The 23,558-nt window shown below is 41.9% G+C and overlaps 2 protein-coding genes and 1 long non-coding RNA gene across 11 annotated transcripts; 2 read left to right on the top strand and 1 right to left on the bottom strand.

Annotated features, from left to right (window-relative positions):
- Positions 1-3,705: 3,705 nt before the first annotated feature.
- Positions 3,706-6,249, top strand: LOC100843492. Of its 8 annotated transcripts, none has more exons than XR_002966489.1 (5): positions 3,706-4,025; positions 4,576-4,627; positions 4,763-4,846; positions 5,272-5,314; positions 5,837-6,249. XR_002966489.1 is itself a non-coding variant. In XM_024463606.1 (3 exons), exons 1-3 carry the CDS (start codon positions 3,731-3,733, stop codon positions 5,910-5,912), a joined length of 414 nt encoding a protein of 137 aa, XP_024319374.1. In that variant the 5' UTR covers positions 3,711-3,730; the 3' UTR covers positions 5,913-6,249. The 8 variants fall into 8 exon arrangements, 2 of the variants coding, with proteins under 2 accessions (XP_024319374.1, XP_024319373.1); XR_002966487.1 differs by having other exon boundaries at positions 3,707-4,025; positions 5,272-5,329; XR_002966486.1 differs by having other exon boundaries at positions 3,707-4,025; positions 4,763-4,826; positions 5,272-5,329.
- Positions 6,250-12,381: 6,132 nt separating this feature from the next.
- LOC100844508 (DEAD-box ATP-dependent RNA helicase 52C) lies at positions 12,382-17,770 on the bottom strand. The gene is made up of 6 exons (XM_003577341.4): positions 16,915-17,770; positions 16,736-16,819; positions 15,436-15,678; positions 14,119-14,286; positions 13,877-13,990; positions 12,382-13,540 (listed from the first exon to the last, which is right to left on the bottom strand). The coding sequence occupies exons 1-6, from the start codon at positions 17,620-17,622 to the stop codon at positions 13,028-13,030; spliced, it is 1,830 nt and encodes a 609-aa protein (XP_003577389.1). The 5' UTR covers positions 17,623-17,770; the 3' UTR covers positions 12,382-13,027.
- A 1,658-nt stretch (positions 17,771-19,428) lies between these two features.
- LOC106866854 lies at positions 19,429-22,616 on the top strand. 2 transcript variants are annotated; one of them, XR_002966490.1, is made up of 3 exons: positions 19,429-19,972; positions 20,041-22,373; positions 22,443-22,616. It is a non-coding gene; the product is annotated as an uncharacterized LOC106866854 (long non-coding RNA). The 2 variants fall into 2 exon arrangements; XR_001407909.2 differs by having other exon boundaries at positions 19,432-19,954.
- Positions 22,617-23,558: the final 942 nt, after the last annotated feature.

Consider the following 23,558-nt stretch of genomic DNA (forward strand, 5'->3'; position numbering starts at 1 on the left):
CCATCTCGACAGTCATGAAAACGTACTTCACATTTCATCAGCATACGCTCACAGTATAACATTGAGAAACTGGTTCTTCTGTCTCTGCACTCCTAGGGATGTACTAGTGACTAAGTAGATAACAATGCATGCTATAAATGTAATTGCAATCTTATACCTCTGAAAGTAATATACTTTAACAAAGTAAAACTCAGTTCATCTCATACTGAACCTTATTTACGTAAACAAAAGAGCAATCCCAACGAAAGAACAGGGTGTGCCAGGTTAACCGCACACTCATTCTACAAAGAGCACGTGGCGTAAAGAAAGCTTACAACTGAAAATTGTAAAAATTAAACCGTATGGTCGAAATTGGAGAAAAGCATTGGATGATTCTAATAATAGTTTGGATCTTCCAAAATAAATCCACAATAGTATGCATCTGTAAGAACAAAACCATCACATGCCCCTTTCTTGTTCTTAAAAATCTTGATAACTTATTCATTCCAGCCTCACCTCACAGTATATACATTACAACAGGATATATAATAGAAAATATAGGTTTATTAGGTTTGAAATAATAGAAAATAATGCTCAAATTTACATTAAGCGTCAATATTTTCTGATCTGTAAATCATAAAGTGGTGGAGGTAGAATCGAATAATATGCAGTATCTGGAAATGAGGTTTTCTTTCATTAACACATGAACGCCATGTACTTCTTCCTGGCTACATGAAGCATGACTTGACACGAGTAAAGAGAGCCATAATGGATGCTTAATATGGTTGTTGAAGATTTACTGCCATATATACAAGTCTTGAGGATATATAGTCTTGAGAAAGTCATATAAATCCAATATGATATACGGAGTAGTATTCTCTAAGTATACAAGCACAGTGGAGATATACAAACAATGTATGTGTTATTAGATCTGGTTGCAAAGAGTCCTAGGTAAAAATGAAAAGCCTGGGGCGTAGATAGTGTTAGCCGCGGGCGCGAGGTAATTTTGCCACCAAAATTGCATATGCTTGAAGTTTGAATGCGTAGGCTTGGGATGCAACGGGAATTGGTCTAATTCAAGGAAAGCATATGCATGTCGATGTAATGGACATTTTCGAGGACCATTCAATTCATTCAACCATGACAAAAGATGGGACAGAGATGGCTAGTGTTGTCACGTCACGACAATGATGAGTGGCATTCACATTTTGTCGGCATAAACGATGCGACGATCATTTGCCAAGACCTTCGTTCATAGTTGATCACTAAAAAAAGGTTCACCTGGCGAGAGAATCAACTTTTGCCATGTTTCGCCTGAAATCAATACATGTCAACAAAAATGTCACCGCGAATTATTAGCTGCCTGATGTTTGATCAGCCAAAGTGAGCTTAACCGGTGCAAGTTCCACTTCAGATCTGGGGATTCTCCTCAACTCTGCTGCAAGAGTGAACCGACCGGTGCCAAACAGTGGACCCATGTGATGGCCGTTCGATTTGATTAGATGCAGCAAAACACGGGCCGGAGTTGAGACTTTCTGGGGATTAGATCAGCAAATCAAACGGTGATGTAACCAGTCCAGATTGTAGGTCGCACGGGTCTGGGTCGTATAGGACTATTTTCACAGCCCAGAAACACATCGCGCCCCAAGGCCCAAGCCCAACCTCCGTTCCAGGCTTCTCCCTCTCGCAGCTGCACGCAAGGTAAAAACAAAAGCCAAAGCCCGATCTGTTCTTTTTTTTTTGCATTTTTTATACTCCATCCGTTTCAAAATAAATGAGTCATTTATTTTGGTACGGAGGGAGTACTATTTCGAAACGCTAAGCATGCTGTTAGACGGAGACAATCCAAACTCTTGTCTTGCTGAATCGGGAGTTTCAGAGTTGGTTGCTGAACACGTCAAATGACCCTCATATTGCACGCAGGAGCGAAGCGAACTTTCTCAGACTGCGGAGCAGAATGGAAGATTTCACGGAGTGGGGGCAGAACCGGACGGGCCCTTCCTCTTGAGATGCATGAGTCATAACATGATTGTACGCATACATCATGACAACATACAGCAAGCATGACATTGAGGCAGTTCAGTCTTTGGAGTCAGGTGCATAAAAACCGATGGTTTAATAGATCGAAACCGAACAGAGACCGAACAAAAAGTTTGGGTAGAAAAATTTATGGACTGAAATTTATTCTACTAGTTCAGGTATCAGTTGACCAAAGACCGGCTGGACCGAAGTTCTGGACAGCGGCCCATTCTTTCGGCACAATCAAGGCGACATACCACTTCCTAGGCCAAAAATCCCAGCGCAGTCAGGGATCAATTGATGTCTTGACGGTTCTCTACTTGCCTAGTCCCATTGGCCACTCCGATTGAATCATCGATTCCCCTTCAAGTTTCAACGCTCGCACTCGCACAGGCTAGAGGCGTAAAGCACGATGAATTATCATGTTGAGACGCTTATATATTTATCTCTGCTAATTTGATATGGAAATTTTGTTAGAAAAGTAGACAAATTACTGCCAAAATTCTTACTGAATCATGTTATGTTCTGGAGCTATCATCCACATCTGTAAATTTTGGTCACGACCGAACTAAAGACTGAAATTTCGGATAGCAATGTTCCTCGGTAAAGTTTGGATATCATATTTTCGAGTCCGAATAAAAAAAGACCGAAATTATAACAAAACCGTAGCAAGGCCTCGTAAAACAAGAAACAAGAGCCGTACATATTTTCTCCAATCTTCCTATATTACGACTAGCTAGATAAAAACACGAGAGAGATGAGGAGACAGCACCTATACTCCCTCCAATCCATAATAAGTGTACCTGATTAGTACAACTTAATTTGTACTAACTTTGTAATAAATGTGAGACACTTATTATGGATCCGAATGAGTACTATATATGATTTGGAGCTAGCAAGGGGCCACTGAATATGATTTGTGGCAGATCTGCAACCATACATATATTGAGCATATATAGTATTGACGAAGTCAGATATGTCCAGTATGGCAATATATATGTGATGTGAGGATAGACAGATAGTAGAGCACTATAAGGTCTTTATGTGCTCTAGTTGCAAAGAATCCTCCGATGAAAAGCATGCAGAGTTGTGACAAGAGCATCTCACTATATATTTTGAGTTGCTTCTTCTCTTAAAATTGATATGTATAGGATTAGGATGCACCAGGAATACGTCAAATCCCATGATAACCAGATCTGGTCTATGTAAGTTGTGTTTTCCTCATGCGTAATTCTCCTTCACCAGCGTTGCCAGGCCGGCCCTCCAAGATTGGTGGTCTACTCCTTCGGGGTCGGGCAAATATCTGAAGGAATTCGCTACGAGCTCTACCCTTGTTTGCTAGAACATTTGGAAACATAGGAACAAGGTAGCTTCTGATGAAGCTCAGACAAGTGGCACTGCCATCTTGTCTCCAATTTGTAGAGAGGCAGGTACGTGAAGAGAGGCCAAACCTTTGTGGGATTCAGGCTTTGGTAGAGTTCCATTAGGCGGAGTGCCGCGGAGAGACACCGGCTAATTTGTAATCTTTAATCTCTGTACTGGATGTATCGTTGGAACACGGTAAATAACTCTACAATCCTAAAGCCGGTGTTTTGCTCGTTCTCTCAGCGAGTTGCAGGTCGCTTTCATGGGACTGTAACATCCGGTGTATTTACGTTTAGTGCCACCGCCGGTTACTGTGGCTCTAGATGTTTTTTTTTCCCGATTATTCCTGGTCGGTTGGTCGGTGTACATGCAGGAACGCGTGTGTCGTGCGCTGTCCCGTTTAAAGCTCCTTTTATTCCCCGTGGTTCTTCCTGCTCGCTTGCTCGCTTTGCGTCACCGTTTTTGCTTCCGTTCGCCTTCGCCGCCCGTTTGCTTCCGCCGGCCGCCGCCGCCCATTCGCCTCCGCCGGAAGCCGGACCCCGGCGCCCCTTCGTCTCGCGGTGGCAGTTTTCGGCAGTTCCACGTCCCTCCCCTGCCGCTCACCACCGTCGTGGTATGGCACAACTCCGGCGTGGCGCTGGGCGCGCTGCGTGTGGCTACAGGTGAGCCGCTCACTTCTCCTTTGTCCCTCTCGCCTATGTTGGTTATCAGCCCCTACCCTGGCCATACGCACTTAGGTCTCTCTCTGCTCACCACCTGTTTGTGAAAATGCGCCCTTGGCGATGTGTTTGTGCCGTGCCTGTGAATGTAGTTGTAGCTTGGATCGGCTCTTCCGTTCCTGGTTTGCCTTGCCGTCACCCGTCGGAAGGGCGTTACTGCCTTGGAAGCTTGCCGACACGCCACTTCCCGTCTCGATGTCTTCTTTTTCTGGTTCTTCCATCTTGTGTCCCTTGTTTGTCTTGATTCTCCACATTCGCTGATCTATTCAGGTGTTGACTTATGATGCTATGCCTCTCAGCCACCGAAATAACCGTGAGTGGAGGGCAGGATCAAATAAATTTACCGACTCCCATGTATTATTGCTGCCATTGAAATAAACATGAGTGAAGGCAGGATCACCTAAATTACTGATTCCTATTTGTTTTGCTGCTGCCCACATCTAAGGTTCCTACCATGTTTTTTGATGGGTTTTCTATTGATTCTTTTGCATAGATTGTCCAGCGGCGATGCTCTTACTGGACTTCATGATGGCAAGTGATTGGTGGTATGTAGTTTGTGTTTAAGTATATGCTTCCTAGGGCTATTCTGTGGGTTAGAACTCACATCACGAAAGGCCGAGGAATAAAGTTGAGCATGGAAGAGATAAAACTTGCAAAAATTAATGTCCTATTTGCTGCAGGTTCCTGGGTTGGTTAATATTGTGATTTTGCGGATATGGGATGAGTTATCTTGTAAGATGAAGGGTAATCTTTGATGGCATAGGGTCTGTGTTGCAGCCTTATAAGTATTACACATGAAAAATGGTCTAATGATTTATTTCACATTTGTATGACTGCTTCGTACCCCGCTACTGCATTTTGATCAATCTTTGATTGCTCTCTGATCCTTGATTAGTTCATGTGCGGTGGTTTAGTTAATTTTCTTGTGGTGATGATGTGATGCGGAGCCTGGGAGGAGGTGTGATTCTTTACCAGGGTGCTCTTTAATTTTTATTTTGGCATACATGATCGTGAAACATCTGATTTTTGTGTCAGATCATGGCATGGTTTTCGATAGTATGGACATGTGTAGAATATTGGTTGGCGTGGTAGCGTTTAATGTTCCCTTTATTAGTAGACGTTTACCGATTCTCGAGTTTTCTGCCCTATATTGATTCTAACTGAAACTTCGGTGGCTTCTCTCTCTCAGGGGATCTGCGTGATGTTGCCCTTGGCTATGACACCATTTCTCGGTATGTTGTAAGAGTGTAAGTTCAGGGACCCTATTGTTCTTATTTGTGGCAGTGCATATGCATCTCTCTGTTGTTTTGGCAGTTTGTGCCAGAACTTCAGAATTCATCATTTTTTACCTCCTAGATTGATGTCGATTGTAGAATAAATAGCTGAAGCGTTTATAATTACCCACACATAGTGGTTTTTTTTATGTGCACTAAACAATGAGCTGATTGAATGGAAGTGGGGATACCATTCCATTATGTGTTCCCAAGCTGAGAAAAATAAACTGAACCTAGATGTGTGGCAGAATGTTTGGTGATGTATACCATGAAAGAATGGCATCAACCAATCACCAGTGGCAGGTTTCATATAGTTTATTTGCTATATTATCACGTGTGACCCATTCTGTTGCCAACTCTGTCAACTGAGTGGTGGTCATTGTGTCATCTGCTTACTTCTCCAGAATTCCAATTTCACCTATAAATTCCTTTGGTAATTCCTATCATCAGGTCTGAAATTTATTTTTTCCTTCCCTGTAGGAACTGGTTTGCTCTACTTGGAGTTCTCCTGTGCTCAAGATTTGAGAAAGCAAAACCAAAGGCGCAGATTGCATAAGTTAATTACAGAAGGGTCAGGATCTAGCTGCCAATTCATAGGGGGAAATGTATTTAAATTTCCCTAATGGATATTTAATATTTCTGTTGGAAATTAGGTATTATCTTAGCATTGTTACTGAAGCTATCTCGGTGCTAGAGAGTCAGTTGGCATGGTCATCCGCCCTCTCCCTTTGTTTCATCTAACAAAAACTTGGAGACGTGAGCTTTGAGAGGATTACGAAGGAACCCAACTTCATGTAATAATTTACTTTCCCTCTGAAGGTTAATCGTTAGCTTGGTTCTTCTACTGTGTATGATTTAGTTTTTCAAACCAATGCAGAGAAATATTTTAAGTATTTTGTCTTTAATTTGTGGCCATGAGAGGAGAATCTGCGTCGGCCGATGGTGACCGACCTCACCTTTCAGCAATCTCCAGAAAACGCACGGTTAGGATAATGTGTGGCTGGCAGTATATGCTGGGGAAAAGGTTTTCCTCCAGGCCATATATTTAACGCCAAAGAAATCCTCAAAAATGATACGGAAAAATAAGTAGATATAATGATAACAAAGCGGGCAAATGTAAAAGAGATGTGATCAGAGGCGGCGCAACACACACGTGCGACCGACCAGAACAGAAGCAGACCTCGGGAAAACGTGACAAACCTGACTGTCAATCCAACTTTATATACATGTATGCATACAGTCAGCAAAACCATGCACTAAGCAAAACCTGAAAAAGAAATCACTACAGAAGTGTTGACGGCGCGGCGAAGCGCGCTTATCCTATCCATCCAGTGGGCCAATTAAAGTGATCCCTGGCGCTTCGAGGTACAACTGAAGTCAGAATGGATTACTAAGGATGTCGATGTTGCGATTTCGGAGGCTAGAGCAATCACACACACGGAAGCTGTGATCCCCGTATGCTCTCGGTTGTGCGCTGAATCGGTTGAGATACCACCCATGCAACAGCAATGCGAGCTAATTATAGGCTGCACATGAAACTAATATACCTCAACAGAAGTGTAGTTGAAATTATTGGCTTAGTCTTCGTATCTGTGCTTTTATTTTGTGGAGGATTTTGAGATATTGACGAACTCGTCACAGATACCTCGCTGTTGACTGATATAATACCAGTTAAATACTGAAATAAATACAAATAAATGTGATCACCAATGTCATGCGATGGTCTGATTCCACCATAATGATGGTCTGATTCCACCATAATGAATCAGATCACGTGAGGTACGCTGTTCACTTTATTTGGTGCGAGTCCTATAAAGATCTTGTAGTTTAAATAAATCCACGGAGTAGGCACTAAAGCCGGCATCAAATGTTTGCATTGTGGAACATAGCGGACACCGCACAGGAACATATCAAAAAAAAGCGTAAGACCCATCCAACAAAATCCATAATAACACTTATATTGTCGGGGCAAACAACTGAACAAGCACTTAATTCAACAGCGACCTAATATAGCATATTGCCATACAAACAGTCACATAATTCAACAACTACTCTATTTATACTCACCGGTGTTCAGAACTTCACATACCCACTGTGCTAGTTGAACCGTACAAAGCCAGACGAAGCCCAACTTGCTTAGTATACAAGCCAGCAACGATCATGACGCGGTTTGCATTAGCTTAGAAAATGTACGCATGCCGTGAGTCGGGACAGTGAGATATAAAGTGTAAATCATACGAGAATTGGATCATGTGCAGAATTCAGAAAAGTGGTATTTTTTTCATGAAGTACTAATAAACAGTTAACAGTTGTAGACTAATTAACACATGAACCTTATGCTTTCACTTGGTTTCATTTGCAAATAGTCTTAGGGAGTAAGACATACCCTCCCGCCTCCAGTATACCAAGTACGGAGTACTAGCTAGATGAAGCATGATGCGGGTGACGTGAGTAAAAGAGAGCCGTCATGACCACTTAATATGGTCGTTGGGATTTGTGACCATACATACAAAGGCCAATCTTCACCACAGTTTCTATGTGTAAATGTTTCGACCTGTCCGGTGAAAACCTTGATTCGGTGTAAACCGTGCAAACTTCATAAAAATCATGTTTAAATGTTTAAAAAAATCCTACAAAATACGATATGTTGGGAGTGTGATGTTTTATAAACCTGCAAAATTTCAAGTTCAAAATCAAAAGCATTTGAAAGGAACTAAAAAGTTGGCTAACTGACTTACATTAGCTGTTGTTTTCCCTTTAGTAAATACCTGACCATGTACATACTTTCTTTATATTAATACAAGTGTTGTCAGGGACTCCCTTACAGTTTTCGGTAAAAAAAATTGAAAAGAGAAATTTTACAATGAATAGTGTCAAACACAAAAGACGACTTTTCATGCAGAATTTTATTTTTTTTCGCTGCTACCAAACATAATTGAGTTTGGACTTGAAATTTTGCACATATATAAAACATCACTTTTTTAACATATGTAATTTTTGTGAGAATTTTTTGAACTTTTTTCGATAGAGTTTTCACGGTTTGCACCGTAGAGATGATTTCACTGGATACTTCGCCTACATACAAGTCTTGAAAACAAACAAAAAACGGATTTGTTGGAGTTCAGTCACTTGAGAAAACAAATTTCTACTCCAGCGCTTGACGAAGACGTGGAGAGGGATGTACATTCCTACACTTCGCCTACATACAAGTCTTAAAAACAAGAGTAAAATACACCCGACGTCCCTATTCTTTCATGAAGGTGTCAAGTAGATCCCTAATCTTTATAAATGCATGTTTAGGTTCTCATTGTTTGTTAAGTGGTTCATCCGAGGTCCCTCGCATGTATGCGCAGCTCCGGCCGCATGACGTGGTTGCCACCTAGGCTTTGGGCCCACACGTCAGGCGACGACGTGGCGTTGCAATCTTACAGAAAAAACCCACGTCGGCTCTCTGGCGAAATGAAAGGAGAATAGGTGGGCCCATGTATCCAGAACCCTGCGTCATGCGGCCGACGTGGGTTTTTTCTGTAAAACTGCAACGCCACGTCGTCGCCTGACGTGTGGGCCCAAAGCCTAGGTGGCAGCCACATCGTGCGACCGGAGCTGCGCATACAGGCGAGGGACCTTGGATGAACCAATTAACAAACAATGTGAGAACCTAAACGTGCATTTTCAAAGATTAGGGACCTACTTGACACCTTCGCGAAAGAATAGGAACCTCGGTTGCATTCTACTCTAAAAACAAACAAAAAAACGGATTTGTTGGAGTTCAGTCACCCGAGAAATCAAATTTCTCAATCGATGACTCCAGCGCTCGATGGAGACGTGGAGAGGGCTGTACGTTCGTACGAGAAGATCGCCGGGCCGTGGTACGGGCTGAGCCCTTTTTCCTTTTCCTTGTTGTGTTTAGGTTATTGGGCCTGCTAATATTGTGGCCTCGAGCTAGGCTTTTGTTTTATTCTGTTGTTGTATTTTATCTAGGCATTTTTCCTTTCACGTGGCTTCGGCCTTTTTTGTTTGCACTGGGAGATGTGGGCTGGCACATGGTTTTTGTGCGCATATTTGGATTTTAAAATGTGTAATTGGAGATATTACACCTTCGGACGGATAATATTGCACATGTTTTTTGTGTGCAAATTTAGATTATGAAATGTGCAATTGAATAATGCACCTTTGAACGGCTAAAATTGCACATGTTTTTTTGCGTGTAAATTTGGATTTTGAAATGTTCCATTTGGATCTTTCACCTTCGGACGGCTAACGTTGCACATAAATTTTCATGTACTACCTTTTTGGTCTAGAAATGTGTTTTCTATAATTTTAAATGGGATTTGCTATTGCTAAGTCGCCTGAGTCAGTCGATCATCTGAATCTTACATCTCGTGTGTTAAGATTGTTTTTTTAAGATATGTATTATATATCGTTTTGTTTGTCCCCCATACTTTTGTCATGTGGGGGCCTGGGTTATGGGCCTTTTGTCATGGGAGGCCCGTTTTAGGAGGATGCTAAGGGATGGCTCTATTCTTTTTAGAAATGCCCAATGTATAGTTTTAGCCTAAAAATTTGCATATAAAATTTCATGTGCAATTTTAAAGTTGCACATAAATTTTCACCTGCGATTTTTAAAATTTCACACACACTTTTAAAATTGCACATAAATTTTCACTTGCAATTTTTCACATTTCACGTGCAATTTTGAAAACACTAATCATTATTTTTTTTGTTGCCTTTTTCCTTAATTAATTTTCATGGCGGTTTGATGTGGATATTTTTATCCACTTATTATTTATTGTGTGTTTGACTGTAGGCTTTTTGGCACTTCAATATGCCCAATAAAACAACGACCTCACTTGGGTTGTGGTTTTATTCTTTTGTTGCATTGTGGGCTGTCGGACTAGATATGAAGTTACACATGTTTATCCTGGACAAAAAGTTTTATCATCGACACAGGTGAAATGCACACACAATGGTCCACTAGAAATTTTATTTCTCAGTCGCCTAATCCCTAGTTATCCCAACAAAAAATACATATGCACATCTTCAACATAGTTTCTAAGGAACCCATATAAATCCAGATCATGCATAGTGCATATATACACTCAAGGTAAAAGTTTTCATTTGCGCACAAAAAATTAAAAAACAAGTAGCACGGAAGTTGTAAATGTGTTTTTTGTTGTCATGATAAGACAATCAAACACTTTTTTTTGAATGACAGTTTGCTCGTTCTGTATAGTCCACCATTCTAATGGCTTCTAACCTTCTCCTACTACGAAGCGTGTCAAGTATTTTTTTGGCAATTGGTTGAACAATATAGATACTCCCTCTGATCCATATTAGTTGTTGAAATATTACATGTATCTAAATGCTTTTTAGGCATAGATACATCCATATTTGGACAAATTTGAGACAATTAATATGAATCGGAGGGAGTATTAAATTTAAAGCTAAAATTTTGGTGAGAGCCTTTTTGTTGGCTGATTTGGTTATGCAGGAACAATATTGTTTTTCAATAAACGGAAATCTCTTTCCTTTTTGCAGGTTAGTTACCAGTTTACTCTTTTCTTGGTCGCTGCTTCAACAAGAGGACGACATGCCACTAGTTACGGCTGCATTCATCCTATTATACAGAAATCAGATGCGAACTTTGTTTGACGTATCTCGTTGATGCGACATATCATTTCAATAAAATTGCCTTTGTCAAAAAAGATGTGTATTTCTTCTTGTCGGAAAGAATACTCCTAGACAAAAATGAAAAACCTCGAGTGCAACGTTAACCACAAAGCAGTGTTGCCACTAGAATTTTGTCTACTTGAAACTATAGTGTGTATTCGCAAAACAAATTAAAACTATAATGTGTAGACTTGGAAATTGAAAAGCATAGGGAATCGTCCCAACACAACGAAAGTGAAATCTATTGAGTGTAGCTGGCGTTTTCCTGTTGCAACAGAGTAGACTACTAGTGCCACCGTCGCCAATGGCTCCATATCAACACGGAAGATCGTACTTCACATCTCATCATCATATTTTTTATTATGTTTTACAAATATGTATAATAATGGAAATTAATGGACAAAATTACATTAAGCATCAATTTTTTTGCGAGAAAAGAATCAATTTTTTTTCTAATGTGTAAAAATCACATGCCGCCGGAGTTTGCTGCATTTGGAAAAGTACTTCTTGCATTTAGACATGGACCCCATGTAATGCCTCCCAGTTATGTGTACATGAAGCATGACTCAGTTGATGCTGAGTAAAGACTAAAGAGAGGCATAGTGGACCGGTAATATGGTTGTTGTAGATATACGCCATGTATGCAAGTCTTGAGGATGGTATTGCGGAAGTCATATAAATCCAATAAGATATAATGTTCTCTAGCCTACAAGCATAGTGGAAATATAACTAGATGTACCATGTATTTGCTCTAGCTGCAAAAAATCCTAGGTAAAAATGAGAATCCTAAGGTGTAAAACCACGAGGCCATTTTTTATGAATGCTATATAGGCTTGGAATGCATCGGGAATTTGTCCAATTCAAGGAAAGCATATGCATTTGGATGTAAGCAACGTTTTCCAACACCAAGGTTGTCATTCTGTTGCGACAACAAACAGATACGGAGGGTGTTTGCACCTCCCGGCATTCATAAGGATTGGCATTCACATTTTGTCGACACAAACAACTCCATTGCCATTTCCGAAGACCGTATTTCAGGTTTTGTCACCCCAAAAAGGTTCACCTAAAGGCAAAAGACGATTTGGTACTGCTAAGTTCTGTGTGAAATTATTGCAACCTAACATGTCATCGGAATCACGGGCTGCATTACCCTTGTACGTGTTTTAACCACTTCAGGTCTGCTTGGCAACCGTCCATCCGCTCCGCAACTCTGCTCCCGGAGCGATACCAGGCAGTCAAACTCCACGGAATGGGCAGACGGGGCCAAGTGTCACTTGAGGTGTAGAAGACATCAAATAATTGGACAAATATACAATACGATGGCAATATGTAGAAAACATTAATGAGCCAAAATCGAAGCCAAAAATAGAAGACATGCATTTTCAATAACTGTTATAATGGTTTAGATCCATCCAAAACAAATTCACAACTTGTGCCTCTCCAACAGAAAAGCGTGATCCCCCCCTTCTTCCCCTTAAAGATCCAGATAACTTATTCATTCCAGCCTCACCTCACAGTATATACATTACATCAGGATTTAAGGACTATGCATCCTCTTACCTCTTGTTCAACATGAGTATCAAATATGAAATCTCCGACAAAAATTCAAGCCGCAAAAGCCCCCTCATCACAAGCTCTACAACCAGCCGACCGCCAAAACGAGATGAACCAAGGAAAAACAAATGGCAGACACACCACATCAAACGCTAAATGTCAGCCTACCGACACCAACTACTATATCCCTAACTAGGAATTTCAGTTTGGAAATCCTATTCCTAACTGGGAATCTAGTGTGTGATTGCAAGTCCTCAGGGCGCTCTCCATAATGGATATCTGTAAGATAAGACTACCTCCGTAGTAACCAGAAGGAAAATGGGGATGACACAGTTCACCTCGTGCCGTCGCTGTATATCAGCTCCTAGCAAAAATGTATATCTAATGAGGAACTAGAGTAAACAGCAACCTAGGCTTGATAGACCCTAGTAGAGAGCAACTACAACATTAATCCCAAGCACTGGGAGCCCCAGCACCACCATAGCCACCACCCCCATATGAAGAGGAACCACCGTAACTGCCAGCACCACCATTGCTGCCTCCACCATAGTCACCGCCCTTGCCAAAGGAAGAAGATTCCCTGCGGAAGTCACGGCCACCAAAGCGGCTCCCACCTCCTCCACCACGTCTGTTCCTTCCTCCACCACCACCACCATAGGATGGGCGAGCTGCATAGCGAGTGAGCCACGCAGGTACCTCCTGATTAGATTCTTGCATTAGGTCAGCTAGAGACTTTGCCATCGAGGCATTATTGTCACTGAAGAAAGCTGTTGCAAGACCGCTTTTTCCTGCCCTCCCTGTCCTTCCAATTCTGTGTACGTAATCATCAATGTCATTGGGGAGATCAAAGTTCACAACATGAGCAACATGGGGAATGTCGAGGCCCCTGGCCGCCACGTCAGTTGCGACTAAAATAGGAGTTTGGCCACTCTTGAAGGATCTCAAAGCATATTCTCTTTCCTGGAAGAAATGGTACATCAATATGTCAGAAAAGAACAGCCCTTAATAACTCAAGCATCTATAGCTAGTTTAGCACAAATATCCATCGGTAAGTATTTAAGATTTAAAAATATACAGAAATGGTGGAACAGGATAAATGAGGAAATCAACAAATAAGCTCTGGTGAATGCTATCTGATCGCAACAGCAGGAAATGACACTAAATAAATGAGTTCATCAACAAAACAAACAGAACAAGTCATTTGATGGCACCAACTGACTGATTATTCTGGAGAACAAGGACAAAACAAATGTTCAACTGGAGGTGCCAAAGGAAAAAAAAATACAAGAAACAAACCTGCTGGTTTCTATCACCATGAATAGAAGTCGCTGGAAACCCATTCGTACACAACCAGTTCTCCAACGAGTCAGCACCCCTTTTGGTTTCCACAAAGACAAGTGTGAGAGCTTGCTGCAGCACAAGAGAACATGAAAGATGAGCACCAGGAAATCAACATCGATCTTAAGATGAAGTAAACAACAAAAACATCAGAGAAATTGATTGAATGAAGAACTAAGCAGACGAAGTCAAGTTATTACCTTTCCATGATCTGCACTGTCTCTTTGCGCATGGAGCAGATCCATCAGGTGACTTCTTTTATCTGCCTCATGCACAAACTCAACTCTCTGGGCAATTAACTCAGTACTTGACCCCACTCTTCCAACAGCCAGGAATATGTAGTTCTCCAGAAAGTCAGATGCCATTCTCTGTGTTAATTAGAAATCACCTCAATAACATTAAAATGGAAATTGAAATTTTGACAAAAATAAAATTAGAAAACATCCTACCAAGACCAACTACAATATATATATATATATATATATATATATAAAAGATATGCAGTGTCATAAGAAAACTAATTGGACAACTCAAAACAAGTCAATCCAGGACATGACTTGTCAGGGTTACAACCATGCCGGATGATAATCACGAATAGATGTTTGGGAAGTAAAGAAGGATATTTTAACAAGGTAACTATAGCAAGTTACAGTCCAGAGAAGATGATATGAACGGACCAAAAATAGAAATGGCTTTCTCAGCATATCAGATGCATAAAGCTTCTCTCATCATAAAATGTGTCTCTGATCTCATGTCTAACAACACTTTCACAATTCATCATTACTTGAACCGAGATTGCTGAAATATGTTACAAGTACAATAGCTTGATTCATGGAGTTGACCTAACATTCTATTGAAAAAACATGCGTGTAGCCATGTACCGTGTACCTTCGTTTCACACACGTACAAGGAGGTAATACTGTGAAGGCTGAACAAAATCAGATTTATATGAAGCTTTGCTATGGTAACAGTGATACTTCAGAAAAGCTTCTCCGATGCACATACTAATATATTAGGCATATGACATCCCTTCTCGTCTCACCACTGGATGCCTGGATTACATACTGAAGGTTTTCTCTAATTTAAAACGACATTGCCCGCTCAATGTTCATATCGACATATAGCATGGTACATTAAACACATTCCATGATGATCTTTCAAGGATGTAAATCTACTTTGCCTAAGCTCATCTAGCATAGAACCAAGGTTATTCAAGGAATAGAAGCCATACTACATACTGCTACAGTCTTGCCATACCAAACCATATGCCCCACTCTCATTACTGTGAGACCCAAGAGGTGGTCTGGTCCAAAGATAGACGGACCGCCACCACCGATTGACATCGTTATAGCAGTATAAAGATAAAGATCAATGGGGGAGAAACATACCAACATAGCCACAAAAAAGATATGGAAGTAGAATCAGGCCACAAATTTATTAGCTAGAAGAGTCGAGATGCTTCTTCCGGGAATGTATAGCTATTACAGAAGTACAGTAATGTGAGATAAAAAGCTAACCTGAATTTCTCCTGGGAATGTAGCGCTAAATAACAATGTCTGCCTGACACCTCGTGGAGGCATGTCCATTTGTTCAACAATTCTCCTAACTTGTGGTTCAAAACCCATGTCCAGCATTCTATCGGCCTCGTCAAGGGCAAGGTATCTAATTGATTGTAAAGATACTCTTGCCCTTTCCAATAAATCAACCAAACGACCAGGAGTAGCCACAAGAATGTCAACACCCCTCTCGAGATCTCTCAGCTGCAAAAAATATGAAAGAGAGTTTATGGTATGAGAATAAGTAACTAAGGTTACTCCAAGCATTCAAACCAAATACCCGGCAAAATTAGCTAGCTATGACATGTGAGAGGAATCACATGCTACAACGGGATGCCAAGAACTTCATTGGCACAGTTTGAAGGCTCACACATACTGAAAGGTCCAAATCTTTCAACTTCTACGTTCGGAAGACTTCGCGGTGGCTTGAATCGCAAGGCCCAGAACCAAGGGTTAATTAATAATGCTCAAAGGCGAATTTTGCGGTGACAACAAAGCTAAATACGGCAGTCAACAGGCTGTGTTCTCTTAACATAGAGCCAAAAAAGAACTTTGGGAAACACTGGGACATTAACCAAACAACCAGATAATTCTGGTTAAATATTATTAGCAGACTTGAGCTGGATGATTCGCAAAAGAACAGAAGAAGACAACTCAGTGCTAGCACTACAAAATAGAACAGGGGACATGTAGCTGGAAAAAGAAATCAGATGTTGGACGAACACTGAATCCCATTGGATATTGTACTATCAACTAGGCACTAACACCGAATACAGGGCCAAATACGTGTATGTACCTGCCAAGGTATGTGAAATTATTACCGAGTAATAAGCTCCGCCTAAAGGAACTGGCACATGCGTAATAGTTATTTGCTAATACAAAATTGCTAACATCCGAGATCTTGCATAAAGGATGATGGTGCATGCGTGATACTTAATTTGCTAATGCAAAACTGCTACATGTACTTTAAACGAATAAAAAATTCTAACATTTTATCTCAGTTTATATGCAATCCATCCTTCACATTGCAGCAGAATTAACTATAACCTTACCATGTGTGCACACAAAAATGCTATGACCATTATCATCAGAGATCTTGCATACCCTCCTTAAAGAACTGACTGAATACCTATTCTAGCATGCAAATAATACACTCCTAAACTGTTTTCCATGACATGAATACATGTGAAGCTGGTAAATTTCATAACTAGACATATTGCAGCATTGAATTACAGACTCAACAGATGGAAAAAGAACAGACCTGCTGAGTAATAGGCGCCCCACCATATGCAACGACTACCCTCACACCAGTCTGATACGAAAATTTCCTCGCCTCTTCATGAATCTGCAGCACGAGGCAAACATAACGCAACAACCATCAAACCACAGGCAATTAATTAACCCGGAGGCATAACATGAAACGGCAGACTCGACCATCACCTGCATGGACAGCTCTCTGGTGGGCGAGAGGATGAGCGCGAGCGGGCAGGCAGTCCTGCTGCCGCCCCGCTGCGGGCGCTGCACGGGCGGGCCGCGCATGATGCCGCTGATGATGGGGAAGCAGAAGGCGGCCGTCTTCCCGGACCCGGTCTGCGCGCAGGCCATGAGGTCGCGGCCGGCCAGCGAGATCGGGATGGCGTGCCGCTGCACGGGGGTGGGCCGCACGTACTTGCAGCGGCGGATGTTGTCGTTGAGCGCGGCGCCGAGGTCGATCTCCGCGAACGTGCTGACGGCGGGGGGCACCTCCCGGCCGCTGGTCTCGACGGGGATGTCCTCGTACGCGTCGAAGTTGATCCCGGTGTTCTGGTGCTCGTCGAACCCCTCGGGCTCGGCGGCCGGCACCGGCTCGTCGTTCCCGAACGGGTTCGGCTCACGGTCCCACCTGCGCGGCGGCGGGGCCGCCCCGCCCCCGCCGCCACCCACGAACCTCCCGGGGACGCCGGGTGCGGGGCGGCCGAGGAGGCCGGGGGCAGCGCGTGGGGGAGGAGCGGAGGACGCGGGAGGCGCGGCGGAGGAGCGGTTGCGGAGGTGGGGAGGGACGTAGGAGGAGCGGTCGGAGCGCGCGGGGCCGTCGGATGCTGGGGCCGGAGCGGGGGCGGGCTCGGCGTCGGCGACGTCGGCCCAGGAGGTCATGGAGGGGGCCGCCATGGCTGGCTGGATCTGCGCGGAGGCGGCGAGGTGGGGGAAGAGAAGAGGCTTTTTGTGAGATCGTTTGAGGGCGAAAACCTTTTTGGGATTTCGATGGGGGCGGGGTGGGTGGAGGAGAGGGACGGAGTTTGCGGCTAAAAGGAAAGCGTGGGACAGACAGAACGGAACGGAGGAAGGAAAACCTAGCAACGGGAACTCGGACGGACGTCGGTGGGGATCTGGCTGGCTTCCGTTCGGTTCGGGCCGCACGAGGAGGACGGGGAAAATATCTCTCTTTCTCTCGTGTTCTCTCTTTTTGGGATGTTCAAGATGGTGTTTGTATTCGATTTTTGATTCTCTCCTGCGACCCTCAGATAGCGTGTGATGAGCGGGTGACAAGTGTCGTTTTGCGGAATTCCTGGGCACGTGGACGGATGGACGCCGCGCCAAAGACGTCGAACGGGGGCGCCCATGCAAGCGATGCACGTGATTAATATTGCTTTATTAATAATTTTCTACTCTCTCGATCCATATTACTTGTCTCAAATATGAATGTATCTAATGTTTAAAAAGCATCTGGATACATATAATATTTCGACAAATAATTCTGACCGGAGAGAGTAACAAAATTAAATCTCGAAACGTAGATGTCAATCTTGGAGAAAGAGAGGAAGCAATGTATTTCACGGAAGTTATTTTGATCGGGCTGGATCTAACTAAGGGTATGTTTGGATTGAGCCGACTTTGTCTTATCAAATATTTGCCTGGCCAAATAATTGGTTATGTTTTTACTAGTCCATGAGTTGTCCAACTTTGATCAATCAAAAAATTGAACTATAGTTGGCAAATACTCCCTCCGGCCGAAATATTACATGCATCTACACGTACTTTAGTATATAGATACGTTCATATTTAGACAAATTTGAGTCACTTAATATAAAACGGAAAGAGTAGGCATTGGCTTACCAAATAGTTGGCACACTCCAAACAAGTACCAAATTTTAGTCAATGACCAAAACATTGGTAAGGTGGATTTGGGCACCAAAACAAACAGACCCTAAATGACAATATTTTTGTCTAAAAATCTTATAATCTACGCTTCCTCTGACCCATATTACTTGTCGAAATATTACTCCTATATAGACGCTTTTTAAACATAGACACATCCATATTTGGACAAATTTGAGCAAGTAATATGGTTCGGAGGGAGTATTGTTCAAATAATACTCTTTTGTTTCATAAATTTTATTCACACAAGTTCGTATGTGTGTGTGTGTGTGTATTGCTCGTAACGAAAATAGGACAAAAGTATGCGTGCAAGCAAATCATTCCAAGGCTAGTCATAGTAGAGAGTAACATAAACTAGTAACATGTACTCCCTCCGTTCCATAACATAAGTCACGCACACATTTCAAGATTTTGAAGTTTCTGACGGTATAATTTTTATAACACATAATTCACATTTTGTTAGTCTAATTGATGGTTAAATTTGGGTCTCGAAATGTGTGGACGCCTTATATTATGGAACAGATGGAATATATGTTACTAGTCTATGTTACTATGTCAATAATGAGAGGACCGTAATTTGTGATAACATATAAACCTCATCAATTGTCTTATACACTCATTCTATCTTGAAAAGTGTGTTGTGAGGGTAACATATCTAGTTACCACGTCATTCTTTTTTATCATTAATTACCGTGGCATGTGACAAAAATGTCTTGTTGGCATCATTATTACTACCTGCTAAATTATTTGCACTCTGAGTAGTCTAATTAACCATACAAAAAAAGAGATTTTGGGTTTCTGGGCTGGTCTTCGGAAGAGTAAAACCCAAGCCGAACCTGGACGTCAGGCTTCGGGCCGGGCCGTCATCGCACGAGGCCGCACGACCTCGCTCGGTTCCTCCTTTTGCCGTGGCCGTGCCGCACCGCCGCCTCTTCTCCCGGCTGCACTCCCCCTGTCTTCCTCTCCTCCCGAGCCGGCGTCGCGCGCCCTGTGTTCCCGAGCAAGCGCCGGCCTCTCCCATCCTCCCGAGCTCCTATCCTTCTCCAGTTCTCCTCACCCGCACCTCCTATTCCTCTCGTCCGCTCGCGCGCACTTCGGCCATGGCCGCTGGGTTGAACCGGGAGAGATCGAGAGAGAGATGCAGAATTACAGATACAGTGGGTCAGAGGCGCTGCCGGGCGTGTCCCTCCAGTGCCAGCATTTTAAGGCCCGATGGCCTTTTGAGGATGACAGAGGCCTCGTGAACACTTAACAGGCAGCTGGATCCTTCAAAACCTTGAGGAGCCATTGAGCTATGTCTATGTGACAGAAGCATCTGTCACTCCGATAGATGACTCTAGTAGAGGTCTTCACAATTTCTCAGGTGCCTTTTTTGTAAATTGAAAATTTCCTTTGGTCGTTTTCATGATCTAGCTAGCTGTCAAAATGCAGGTTTGCCAATGTCCGACGATGAACAGCAAAACCTGGTGCTAAAATCGATTATAACTTCGATTTTAGATTACTGTGAAGTTATGTTGCTTATCTTTGTATCAATTAGTTAGCAGTTGTTTCATATTAACATAGTTTTACAGAGGTCTGAGGTAAATCAAGATGCTATTATCCTAGTAGTCTAGCAAGTAGCACGTTCCACCATGTCCATCCATTTATGTTTGAATCGATGACTATTTTGATTTTTGCTGCTGGCAGAAAAAAACAATGCTGCTTCTCAGGCTCTAGAAATAACTCCTAGCAGCTTGCATATATCTCATACTTGCGTTTTGATTTGGGTGCTGATGTTGCATGTAGCCGAAATGTGGACAATTGTACATGGTATATGTATTTAGCACATTGTCAAACTTGGGATAAATATTGCGTGAATATGAAGTGCAAGAACTGTTCTAAGGAACCTAGATGCTCAAACTATCTTCCTTTTTCTGGAATGGTGATGTAAGTTTATTGAAAAATCGGGTCAAAAAAAGTTTATTAAAAAAAGTAAAGGTTTGCAATATTGCAAAACATGTCCCCTGAACTTCTTGGTATTATTCTAATATAAGATGTTATAAGGTTTTATCAAACATCCGGTGTATAATACTTGTTAACTAAAGACTGTTTATATTATATTTCCGCAGATAGGGCGTTGTTATGTACTGAAGATATCGCATGTCCCATGGTTTAGTGAGGATGAGAGCAATCGCTCTGGAGAACCAAGCAATATTGTGTGTTTCCTTAAAAACCGTCCTTCTTTCTTCAGTGCTTGTAGAGTTCTTTAAGTACTAATATGTGCATATCTAGATGCTCCTCGTTTCGTAGAATAGCATGCTATATGAAACAAGTAAACATAAACAAATAAATGATAAAGCATGTTCATAGTTGATAAGTCATTGTCCTCACTTACTGCATTCTAGGTCATCATGTATGAAAAGAAAACTGGGCTTTTAATCCCTCTGATAGATCATTTTACTCTACCCCTTTTTGCATGGTGTGTGGATTTTCAGTCTTGGATTAGAGCGATGCTGATGGAAGTTCTGCCTATATACTTCAAATGTCAATGTGTAACCTTCTGTACCTTTTGTTTGCAAATCTATACCCTCTGTACCTTTCAACTACACCAACTGATAAATCATTTATTATTTATCAAAATGCAGTTGTTAGCTGATGCTTTACTTTTGTTTATCAAGGTTATGTTCTTTGTGCACTCTACTGGGAGAGCCACATGAATATGATCCATGTTATTTTGTGAGTTGGAATTGTTTGCATGATCTGTAGCAGATGGGTTTTGAAGTGATATAAAGTCTGAAAATCTGTATATATGATAAGTAGGCAATGCGCATCTTGAAGTATCATTAGTGATCTCTTGAAACATCATTTGTGTGAGGGACAAATAAGCGCCCATAGAAAGTTGAGATGGGATGAACTCTACAAGAATTGGGTGTTGGTGGAAAGAGGCATACAGAAACACAAATGATGGAACAGTTTTTGGGTTGCTTAAGCAAGTACATAAACTATGTCTGCAATCGAACAAGCGACTGAAAAATTATTGTTAACACAAAGTTTATGGTTTCTTAAGGTTCAGTTAATTATTTGCGGAAATTTCCAGAGGATGTAAAATATGCTTGCATCTTTGCCTGGTATGAACAAAGGCCATTATTGAAAGGACGATGGTACACAATGGATTGTGTCTGTTGCACACTCGCACTATAGTCGGTCCCTGTTTCTATCCAGTCAAAGTGCATGTAGTAAACCGGTAGTGTGTTTCTACTTCAGTGCCTGGTTTTGAGATATGCTGAAAAAACTTGTTGGTATTGCAAGTGAAGCTAGTGCGTCAGTCAGTTGTGGTTCTGATCTTCTGGGCAGCTGCAAGGAGTTCATTGCAGCATCAAAATTTGAATCGTAAGTGTGGTTTGGTAAACATTGTAACATTCTGCTATCTTTCTCACTGGTGGAATACCATGGTCCATGACTAGGTACTATCTTGCCTTGTTTTATTCCTTTCATGCTTGCATGGACTGTAGCAGTTACTTTTACATGACTTGTTAAGAGGCAGAGCTTAAGCCGCTTACTTTGTCTTTTGTCCGATGTGCAAATATGCTTATGCTGCACTGATCATGATTTAGAAGTTAGAAGGCTCTGGTTCAAAACATCTTCATTTTCTTATCTGTTTTCACTGATCTCATGTTTGGGCTTTGCAATTGTCTCTATCAGATCTTCTCCAGTGCACTGGTGTAAAATCGATATTGAATTGCATCGGATATTCGGATGTCCTGATCTCAACGAGCATTCTGGAGGTAATCAACGCCACAGAGTTGATCAACTGATGTATCAATATGCACTTACTCTTGGTCTCCTTTTCTTAGAGGCAGTAAAGCGAGATCGTTACTTGTCTTGATTTCATCTCTGAAGATCAATGCTACAAATGTAAGGCTGGAGTTGAACATGGGAGTACATGTGTAAATAAATCGGCGAGTTGAAAAAAGGCTGGGAAATTGATTTAGGCGAAAGGCTGGTAAATTGATTTAGGCGATTTCTCCTGTCTGACGATTCTTTGTGCACACTGACAGCTAGTTAGAAAAGGACACCTAGTTACATATACGCCTGGTATTGCGGTTGATAGAGTAAAGATAGACTTTAACAACAAGTGAAGGAAAAAAAATAGTACGTATTTCCATTCTCAGGGCCGTCTCTAGAATTTGGAGGCCCCTGTACCAAACATAAATTGAGGTCCCATGTTTGGACAATCCTAATGATCGAAAGTGGAATTAGGAAAAAAAACGCTGGTGAAGTAGAGTAGAGATTGGTGAGGGGGTGTGTGTGTGTGTGTGTGTGTGTGTGTGTTGAGTGAATGTGCGTGAAGAAATCAGGTTAGAGAATTAGGGGAGGGAAATTAGAAAGAGCGATTAGCAATCATATGCGTTAGTTTCCATTAGTCGTGAGCTTGAAAGGGCTGCATGCATTTGGTGGGCTATACTGATTCTATCTTCACCTAATTAATACATACACTTAACTAAATTTTGGGGGCCCAAAAAAATTAGGGGCCCTGTTCCGTCGTCCACTCTGCCCTTGCTAATATACGGGTTTGTCCATTCTTATATAAATACATTGCTAAGCTGTTGCCTTGTGACCATGAGGTCACGGGTTCGAGTCCTGAAAACAGCCTCTCGCAAAAATGCAGGGAAAGGTTGCGTACAAAAGATCCAAAATGGTCGGACCCTTCCCCAGACCCTGCGCAAGCGGGAGCTACGTTCACCAGGCTGCCCTTTTTTTTACATTGCTACAGATAAGAAAAGATGAAAAACACAATAATATTATTTTTATTTTACCATCTGAACAGTAATTTTACTTCGTATATCAAAATTAAAGTTAGAGAAGTTTGATTAAATATGTTTGTCTGGACAAAGGTATGTAGTATTAAATAGCTCACAACGAACACTACGTACAACCACTGTACTATATTAGTATCAGTCAATCAGTGG

The sequence above is a fragment of the Brachypodium distachyon genome, chromosome 4, assembly GCF_000005505.3.
Source record: "Brachypodium distachyon strain Bd21 chromosome 4, Brachypodium_distachyon_v3.0, whole genome shotgun sequence".
Taxonomy (NCBI): Eukaryota; Viridiplantae; Streptophyta; class Magnoliopsida; order Poales; family Poaceae; genus Brachypodium; species Brachypodium distachyon.

Coding starts and splice junctions, on each gene's coding strand:
- LOC100843492 (XM_024463605.1), top strand. CDS start 3,731: ATGCAGGAACGCGTGTGTCGTGCGCTGTCCCGTTTAAAGCTCCTTTTA. Junction 4,026..5,271: donor CGCGCTGCGTGTGGCTACAG/GTGAGCCGCTCA, acceptor TCTCTCTCTCAG/GGGATCTGCGTGATGTTGCC. Junction 5,330..5,836: donor TCTCGGTATGTTGTAAGAGT/GTAAGTTCAGGG, acceptor CCTTCCCTGTAG/GAACTGGTTTGCTCTACTTG.
- LOC100844508 (XM_003577341.4), bottom strand. CDS start 17,622: ATGGCGGCCCCCTCCATGACCTCCTGGGCCGACGTCGCCGACGCCGAG. Junction 14,287..15,435: donor CATTCCCAGGAGAAATTCAG/GTTAGCTTTTTA, acceptor TAATTAACACAG/AGAATGGCATCTGACTTTCT. Junction 13,541..13,876: donor ATGGTGATAGAAACCAGCAG/GTTTGTTTCTTG, acceptor CATTTCTTCCAG/GAAAGAGAATATGCTTTGAG.